At 40.3% G+C, this 9455-nt stretch overlaps 1 protein-coding gene across 1 annotated transcript; it reads right to left on the reverse strand.

Annotated features, from left to right (window-relative positions):
* Positions 1–640: 640 nt before the first annotated feature.
* On the reverse strand, positions 641–3904 carry mafa (MAF bZIP transcription factor a). Its single transcript, XM_078282912.1, has one exon. It carries the CDS (start codon positions 3516–3518, stop codon positions 2550–2552), a length of 969 nt encoding a protein of 322 aa, XP_078139038.1. The 5' UTR covers positions 3519–3904; the 3' UTR covers positions 641–2549.
* Between the last annotated feature and the right edge of the window lie 5551 nt (positions 3905–9455).

A 9455-nucleotide genomic window follows, 5' to 3' on the forward strand; every position in this document is an offset into this window, starting at 1 on the left:
GAAATAATAATAAAAATAAAAATATTACCCTACTGCATGACACAAATGAACTGTGTCAGTCTAGGTCTAAGTTTTAGAGTCATTAATGGCATGTTCTGAAAATGACTTTTTGTTTCACAGTGAACTCAAGATTTGAAGAAAAAAATGTAACATGTATCAGGCAATGGCCTGCGATATAAGATGACTGTTGAAAAAAAAAAAATGTAGGCCACTGTATTGCTTAATCTATTTTTGTGGTTTCAGCACCTCATGTAACATCGGGCTTGTAGGCTATCTCAACATTTTTACGTTCAGCACTTTATGTTATGAGTCAAAAATGGATAAAGTGTCTTCATCTCAATTGCTTTGCCATTTTACTTTTTTTGTTTTGGGTTATATTTTAAATAACTGTTGTTAAAAACCTGTATCCGTTTCGGTCCTGAATGGCTCGTTATTTAACTAGGCTACTGTTATTTAAACATGGATAAAACGGCAGTAACAGCTGCTGTGAACAGACATTGATAAAAGTAAATGTATTGCAGTAAGCTCCATCATGTTTCGACCCCCTCTTCTACTTTCACCATTATGATTCAATTACAGCAAAAATTCTGTGGACAAGTCAAGAGAAAACTAAGAAACTTATTGAAGACAATTACATACATTTATTGCATATCATTTAATTGTATGAAATGAAAAAACGAGCACATATGAACATCACATATGGTTAGTGAGTGAAATAATTTTGCACAGCAAAATATATATATATATATATATAGATGAAAGATTAATTAACATATTTTAAAGATTTATTGGCGAATGATACTCCCTCATTTTGTACAAGCAGGGTGTCAATCCCTGACCGTCTAACAATGTCCAGACATTATTGATTATAATATTGTTATTGCTTTGCAAATATTGAGTTCGTTTGAGACAAAACAATCTAGTCTTGCCTGAATTGATAATAAAAATATCAAAATGTTACGATTACGTCGTAACAAAATGCCAAACGTATCTGCTTGAGTTGTAGAGAATATAGTTTTCATTAAGTTCTACATGATTACAGGCGAGACTTTTAGTGCATTTCAGTCCAAAATACTTCAGTTCGTTCAAGAAATACATTTCCAAAAGCATGGCAATTTAATTTGACTTCGGCTAACAGAATTTTCTTCTCCAGTAATACTTTGTTTTTGAAATACTATAATGAAATGTTTGGCGAAGACCAATAGCCTACTATAGCTGTCAAACTTCTGTTTGAAGCACATGCTGCAAAAGCGCTGTTTATGCACTACACAATACTGCTCATTGTATAAATTGGAGCCGTGCCAATTTCTCGGAACCAATGCCAGAAACCACTTTTGTGTAGGAATCTCATTAATTATCCTAGTAATCTATATGCATCTAAGATCAACCTGTAGCACATGTTATCTTTCACAACTTACAGATTATAAAACTTTGCACTTAAATTACGCTTAAAAATTCATTCAAAAGTTGTCAAATGCACATGTCTGGAGTATCTTTTAAATAAACAGTACGCTTTAAGCAACAGACTAAGCTTCCAGGAAAGGGATTGGTGATTCCTTAATAGTTGAGGTCTTTTCTTGCCCCTCGCACCAGGATCCCCGCCGATCAACTTCCATCAGGAATGCATTAGTGCATTCACTGTAGCCTAATGACAGCCGATGGTGGTGCACTTCAACACAGTTGAAATGCACTTGAATAGATTACAAGGGGTGGGAAGTCCTGTCACTTTTTTGTTGCTGTCCCAAAAAAGTGATGAGGCCATAAATGAAGTATGAATGCCATGCTGGAGTCATCCGACAAAAGGACATCTTCAAGCACAAAAAAGAAAACCATACATGTCCAGCATGCAGGGCAGTTCAATAACATATCTCTTTTAAAAACAATTAATATTGTTTCTAATGAATATAGTCTTTTTGTTGCTCAACACAATAGCAAGCAAACGCATGAGATGAGGTGGCGTCAAACGGCAGGCTCGCAGTCCTCCAAGTTTGGCAGACAAAAAAGAAAAGGGAAAAGACCAAAAAACATATTGTCGATGGATGCAGTTTTGACAGGTATCTGTACACTGAATTAAAAGTAAAATGATGAAAAAGGGCAAGTTGATGAACTTCAAAGGAGTATACTTAGTGCTTGCATGCACACTTCGTATACCGCAGCATAAAGTTGTATCAACTTTCAAAAATCATAGTTTACTCAAACACTGCAAATCTAATGAACAACGATGAAAAAAAATCTTGACAAACAGGCTATGCATAATATATTGAGTATGGTAGCAAAAAGTAGATGAAAGTTTTCAGAATATGCCTCTCCAAAATGAAAAACACGGATGACAAGCCCCCGAAATCTAAAAACAGTCGACAGACTTGAGCAAACCTTGGTTTTCAAAAAAAGGTATAAAATAAAAACAAAAATCAAAAAGTTGACAAATTAGTTCTTGGTCTAGAAGGCATATGCGCCAAAAGAAAAAAAAAATGTTTCATAATGAAAACGTTTTTAAGCGGGGGGTGAGTAACTCATCTGATATTCTTTTTTCACGATAATGTCGAGACTCACATGAAAAACTCCGGGGATGAAGGGTTGTTGTCACTGCTGGATCCATTTTCTCTGAAGCCGTTGCTGATGAGCTTCTCATACTTTTCTTTGTACGCGTCCCTCTCCCGGACCAGCCTGGAGATCTCCTGCTTTAGGTGGTCGACCTGCTGGATGAGTTGCGTCTTCTCTCCCTCCAGGACGTGCCGCTGCTGGACCCGCTTGTACCGGCAGGATTGAGCATAGCCTCTGTTCTTTAGGGTCCTCCTCTTCTGTTTCAATCTGATCACTTCTTCCTTGCTGACCCCCCGTAGCTGCCGGTTGAGCTCTCGCACCGACATGGTTACCAGCTGCTCGTCTGAAAATCGGTCATCCAAATGCATGTGTGGGTGATTTGCAACCGAATTGCCGTTGGACTGGATGCCTGCTGCCTGGTGGTGGCTGCTGCTGTGGTGGTGATGGTGGTGGTGGTGTGGCCCCCCGTTCTGGGCTGCTGCGGCAGCGATAACTGCCGACACCACGGCCGCGGCGGACCCCATCTCTTCCCCGGCCATGGTGCCTCCTGCTCCGGCTGCGCCAGCAAACTGCTGCCCTCTGGCATAGCCATCGAAAGACTGGAGCTGGTGACTGCTGTTGATCAGCGCCTCGACTGCGTCTTCGGGGCTGAAGCCCAGCGCCTCTGGATTCAACTGCTGTTGATAACCGGACATCCAGTAGAAATCCTCTAAGTGTGCCTTCTGCTCGCTCCCCGAGCCCGGACTGGGCGCCGAGAAGCTTGGGGAAGGGGGCACCGAGCTGCAAGGCGTGCTCATCGGGGTGGAAGACAAGGATCCCCCGGCGATAAGGCGACTGCACTGGCTGATGTTGCGATCGGGCTCCACCGGCTCCTTTTTCACTTCAAACTTCATCAGATCGAAGTCATTAACATATTCCATGGCCAGGGGACTGGTGGGCAGGTCGGAGTTGCTCATTGCCAGCTCTGATGCCATCCTCTTGCTGCTGACAGTCCTCCAAATGGGGTGAAGAGCAGCTGTCAAACTGGGTTGGTTGGGAAGGACGTGAGCCAGTTTGATTTTTTAAGCGTTTGTCTTGAAACTGAAAAATTAGGTTTTCAGCGTCCTTTTTGCAGCGACGGACTTGCAGACGTGTATGAGTAGTTTTTCTTTGCAGAGTCTATTGCACAGACACACCAGTGCCGTGCACACGAGTAGCGGAGTCCTTTTTCAGCATGTGAAATTCGGCGGCTTTGTATTTCAAACATTTAACACTTTACGGTTTCTTCATGAATACATTGCGCAAGCGGAGAGGGAGAAATGCCGAAGGTAAGGGGCTAAATGTAGCCTCGCACGTAAAATGCCGCTGACTGGTGGGGCGATTTTTTAGAGGGATCACACAGCAGATGAGTTTAAAAGCATTGCAGAGTTTTATAGCTGCCCTGACGTCAGGCTGGAAATGGGGAATTGACTCGGACGAAGAGCCAATGGGCTCGCGCACTCTGAGAGCTAATTAACATATTAGTACAGAAACAAAACTTTTCTCAACTGTCAAAGGCTATCAGCTGACTGTCAGCTGGGACACAGCCTCTTAACTCTTTGGCTACTATGACTATAATTTTAATCACCGTTACTGTGTAGCCCAATTATTTATCTCAGTTTAATTTTATTTCAGTGCACGCAATTGAAGCATGAATTTTAAATTAATTATCAGTGTGAGCTTGCATACAGAACTCTAAACCGCATGAAATCTATTCTATTTTATTCGGGCTGCGGTTTATATATAGTAAATATTTTCTAAAGGATATACATTAATGAATGTTTAATATTTTTGTTAACACATCTACAAACTATGCCATGCCTGATCATGTTTTTAACTAAATTAGACAGGCTATATTCCGAAGATTTAACCGTTTGCAGATACACTTTCCTTAGTAGTTTTATCTAATTATTGTCAGTTTTAATGCAACATAATTAATTTCGTTCGAATCCCCGAGAGGAATCAGTCAACCTATTTAATGACAATATTCCAAATGTATATTATTTCATAGAATTAATAACTATCTAAAACACAGGTGGCTATACACATATGATTTTGAATGGTAACTTCAGAAATATGACAAAAGATTTGAAAGGAGGATTGGAGAGAGTGGTCATACCTTTGCGCACCATTCTAAAACTCAACAGTGCCACCTTTTGGATACATCAACGCATGGGTTTATCCACATGGGGAGCACCTTTTAAAGAGTTACACATTCAAACACTATTCTTTTACTACAAACTCAGAACATTAAATAGAATAAGCCATTTTAACAACATTTTTTTAACAACTGAAGGTTGAAAAAGGAAGCCAAGCAATTACATTTTCCAAAACAAACACATTAACTGTATCTTTCAGTCTACTCTCATTACTTCATTAAGGAAAACAGACCCACATGCTCCCTTGTGAATTTCATATAAGTTATGTAAGAAAGTGAAATTTACGAATTGTTTGGAAGAAGTTATGTTGTAATATCACGATCCCCTCCATATAAATCAGGCTGAAGTGAATGCCAGTGAACCAAGTGTTCCATCCAAACTGATATTATGTCCCACAGCCATAAAATCACTTTATCTAAGCAATAGTCCCAGCCTTGCAGTGCAGTCATAGATTAAACCACTCGTGTACATTGTACTTTATCTCAGTTCAGAGTTCTTCTACTTTTAATTGACTCATGTGCAACAGTGCCATGAGGCAGTGTGGAGACTGCTGCTTCATATCCATGTCCACACACAGTTATCCTTATGAATCAAACAAATCATTTGTCAATGCCGTAAAGGATATATGTTCAACTAAATATTGGTCACTTTTTATTCAACTGGATGATGTAGGGAGCCTTGTAATGCATTGGATAGATATTTATTTCATCCATTTACTTAATAGACAGCGTAGTTCACTGTGGGTGTGATGTAGGAAATATTGGCACATGCAATTTTATTACACTGGCTTTCAGTGTAACTTATGACAAAGCTCCTGATGAAGAACTAACGCACATCCAGACAATCAATTTCTATGTGTTAACCTGGACTCACCTACAAGGAGGACATTATTTACTTAGCATATGATGTATATCCTCAAGTATGACAATTCCCCGCCGTGTCCCCATGGCAAAATGCAATTAACTGATTACACACAGCAGTTTACTTAAGAAATAATAATGCAATTTGTTTAGGAAAAGAGTGACGTAAGCTTTACTAAGGCCTGATCGCTCTGGCTAGTCGGAGTGTTGATTTCTTCTGCGGCCTCTTTTGACATGGTGCTGACAAATAGTCATTTCTTTCCTGTGACAAAAGCCTATAATCATAGTCTCTCTGTCTCTCTCTCCAAGCCTATGATCTCATCATTGCGACGCGGTGTATTTTTAGATTCCTGGGTGCACACTATGTAATGATAGGCCAAATCAGTCACGTCCCAGCTGCCAAACACTGTGGAAGATGATCCCGACAATCAGCCTGATGTTTTTATAACCATTCAGTGAGTTCAACACTTCCCTATGGCCGCCCAGCTAGGTCAGACTGTCTTTCATTTCCTCTGCTTTTAATGGAGAGGAAACTCTCTCACTCTCTCTTTCTCTCTCTCTCTCTCTCTCTCTCTCTCTCTCTCTTTGGTATTTATAGAAATTGCCAATATTTGCAGAAATTGCCAAAGCAAGATATGCAACAAGGTGTGTGTGTGTGTGTGTGTGTGCGTGTGTAATGAACACACAGAAACACACACATTACAGCGAGTGCACAAACATACTGACAAGAAAAGAAATTGGAGTTTAAATATTTAACTTTTAAGTTTTAAAATAATGAATAAAAAACCTTTTCATGTTACTGTAACCAAAAGTATTTACTTGCTGTCAGTGTAACCACAATCAGAAGAAAGGTGAGCAGTCTGTTTATGAGAGACTCAATGGCAGAGCTAACAAAATACACATCAGTAGTAGCAGATACTGAGTATTCTAGTAAGCAGGTACATGGATGCATGTGTTTGCAAGTTAATAAAATAGGCTTGGATTCATATTGTTTCTGTGGCTCAAACAAAACTCAAATAGAATCCTATTGTTTCTATTTCCATTCTGTTGCCTTGTCATCTGTTTGGGCTTACCTGTTCATAGGAAGGCACAGCAGTGGTCCATTCCCTGGGGTACGGCCACAGCAGAGCGAGACTAATACACAAACGAAGGGAGAGCTCATTAGTCATGACAGAAGAAAGTGGCGGACCTAATTTAGCTGCTTTTGTGCCTTTGAAGTTATTGATGATGCAGAGCTGAGAGAGATCTACATGGAGAGGATAGGGCCGCTGTGAAGAGACCTTATCAAACCAGGAAGGAAGAAGTCCATAAGCCTAAATGATGAAGTGGAAGAGCAAGAGAGCTTCTGGGAAAGATGTAAAATTTGACTATATCATTTAAAGGGTCACTCCCATTTTTGGATTTTTGTCCAACTTATTATGCCGGGGTAATTCTTAAACCATAGGGACCGCATGAAACCATTTGGTACCAGACTACAAACACCTAGGATAATGTGACTGTTACAGCACTGGGGCGAATGTGGCAGGATTGTGTTAATTGCAGATTATGTCCTATTAGCTTTAGAGGCCTCAGCAATCCAAATTCTGAATATGGTTAGTCTGAAAATGTGTATTGCACAGAAATTATAATGTTAGTATTTAACTTGACAATGTATTTGAAATTGTGCCAAGTTTTGGACTGACAGACTTATGACAGTATTATTATCTGGAGTTGACTGAATTGTTTGATTGGCAAGAATGTCAAAAAATCTTAGAGCTGCCCTAACAACCTTTAAGGTCCCTTGGAACATCCTCTCTTAATCAAAACTTGTTGAGCAATTATATGTGTCAGTTTTGATAGGTGATATATCCACAACATATTCAAGGCTTAAAAAGGCCTATTCCGCATGATTTTACATAAACACATAATTGTATTATCAAGTTTTTAGGCTGTATTATATGTAGCTTTGATTTTTTTTTGTGTGGATTATTACAAGATCTCTTCTTGATCTCTTTTTGTAACATACTGTATGGTCTGGCAAACTTAGATGGGCAACTGTGGGCACCAGCTTCAGATCCACTTCTCACCAGCTACTCTTCCTCATATTGGCATAAACTGGACAGGCAGAGACTTTTGCTGTGATCATTTTTTAGTCTATAATAACTTACCGATACACGGGTTCTGGTGTAAATATTCCTTGTGGTATAGACTTAGGGAAATAACTTACAAAGAAGTCTGATTTATTCAAGTTTAAAATCAATCTTGACAAAGTTACATTCTGAACCAGAGTGCAGCCTCAGAGTACAGAATAAGACAAAATGTAGCCTACAGATTAATGAAAGAGAGGTACTAAACATCAAGGCATGGTTCTTAAAAAAAAATGTCTTTCCTGGGAATATCCCAGACAGCAGAAACTATCAGAGGAAGAAGTGATAGGAAGTACATGATCAAAAATTTACAAAACAATTCAACATAAAACATCCAACGAAATGGACGCTAGGAACTCTTCACTCCCTTTAAGTTTGATGAGTTATGCAAGGAACTTGTCAGTAGCTTGTAGTAATCTTAGCAGAATAATACTTAATGTAAACAAATTGAATCCTTAAACTTAGACACACGGCAATAACAGTGCCATTTAGATTGCTAGACAGAGTATTAGTGCTGGTATCAGAGGCTGCACTCCTCTCATTCCTGTTGAGCGACTGAGTGGAGAGAGCAGAGGTCGCTGAGTTGTTTGCTGTATGTCTGTTAGGCTGTGGAGGGGGGGGGGGGGGGGGGTGTAGTGTGAATTAAACCAACAGTGGTTCAGTGAGAGCCAGACAGGGCTTGATAAGGCCATCTAATCAGCCACTTTGCATTCCAACACTTTTGTAAACCGCCCCTAACCTGAACCTATTACTGTATCCATGTCGGCACTGGTGAATACCTGAAAGCTGATAGCACCTGCAACCACACAGTCAACACAGGTGAGAGATCGGACCTTGAGACACACAGAGCTTTTAATTTGATAGGCGTTTTTTTGGGGGTTTTTTTCAAACACAAACACAAAGCCTTTGTCTGAGCGCTGAATTAACTTTCAGACACAACCGCAAGCCCCGCGTTACGTTTCTACTACCACTAAGCGCTGTTCTTGCTCTGGGGCAATACAATTTCATCAACAGTTTAGTGAGAGAAACAAAGCTGGAATATCAATTTTCACCCCGCCAACAGAATGTGGGCACAGCCATGTCATAATTACCTTAATCCATTAGTCAGAAGGAGGGAGAGGCTGAGAAGGGTGGGTAAAGGACAGACCAGACAAAACAAGGTCAGGAGGAGAGCAGATCTATAGCCTGGGGTGGATTTTGGATGGCCTCTCTGACATTGGCGGAAAGTATTTCGTAGCCTAGAGGCAGTGGGCTTTGTGTGACTGGGAACTCTGCTGCGTGACCCTGAGCTCGCTTCAGTTCTGGCATTGACACAATGGCTAGATGGCGAGGGACCAGCAGTAAACCAGTGAATGTGTTACAGTGGTGTGAACGGCAGAGTCAGATATGTTATATGACTGTGTCTGTGTCAAATGGTCAGGGGTGACACGGGGTTTTGAGGTTTAATCACTTATAATTATTCCCCTTCCCCTCCAACTGAATATTTGTCAACTTTAATATGACATGGTGGCTAATTAATGCTCTGGCCCGCAAAATGTAGGCTACACTGTTCAATGCATAGCACATGCAAAGGTAGAGTAATCGAATGAGACTGGTCAATATTGCGCAAGAGATGGCAGAGTGGCTTGCATATTAGCCATAATTACATTCACATGAACATGATGTATTGGTTTACTGTCATGTGTAGGGTTAATGTGTAGAGCAACTTAATGATATATTAACTGTTGGAGAGCTTTCTAGGGTCCATC

This window comes from Centroberyx gerrardi, chromosome 1 (assembly GCF_048128805.1).
Source record: "Centroberyx gerrardi isolate f3 chromosome 1, fCenGer3.hap1.cur.20231027, whole genome shotgun sequence".
Classification (NCBI taxonomy): domain Eukaryota; kingdom Metazoa; phylum Chordata; class Actinopteri; order Beryciformes; family Berycidae; genus Centroberyx; species Centroberyx gerrardi.

Coding starts and splice junctions, on each gene's coding strand:
- mafa (XM_078282912.1), bottom strand. CDS start 3,518: ATGGCATCAGAGCTGGCAATGAGCAACTCCGACCTGCCCACCAGTCCC.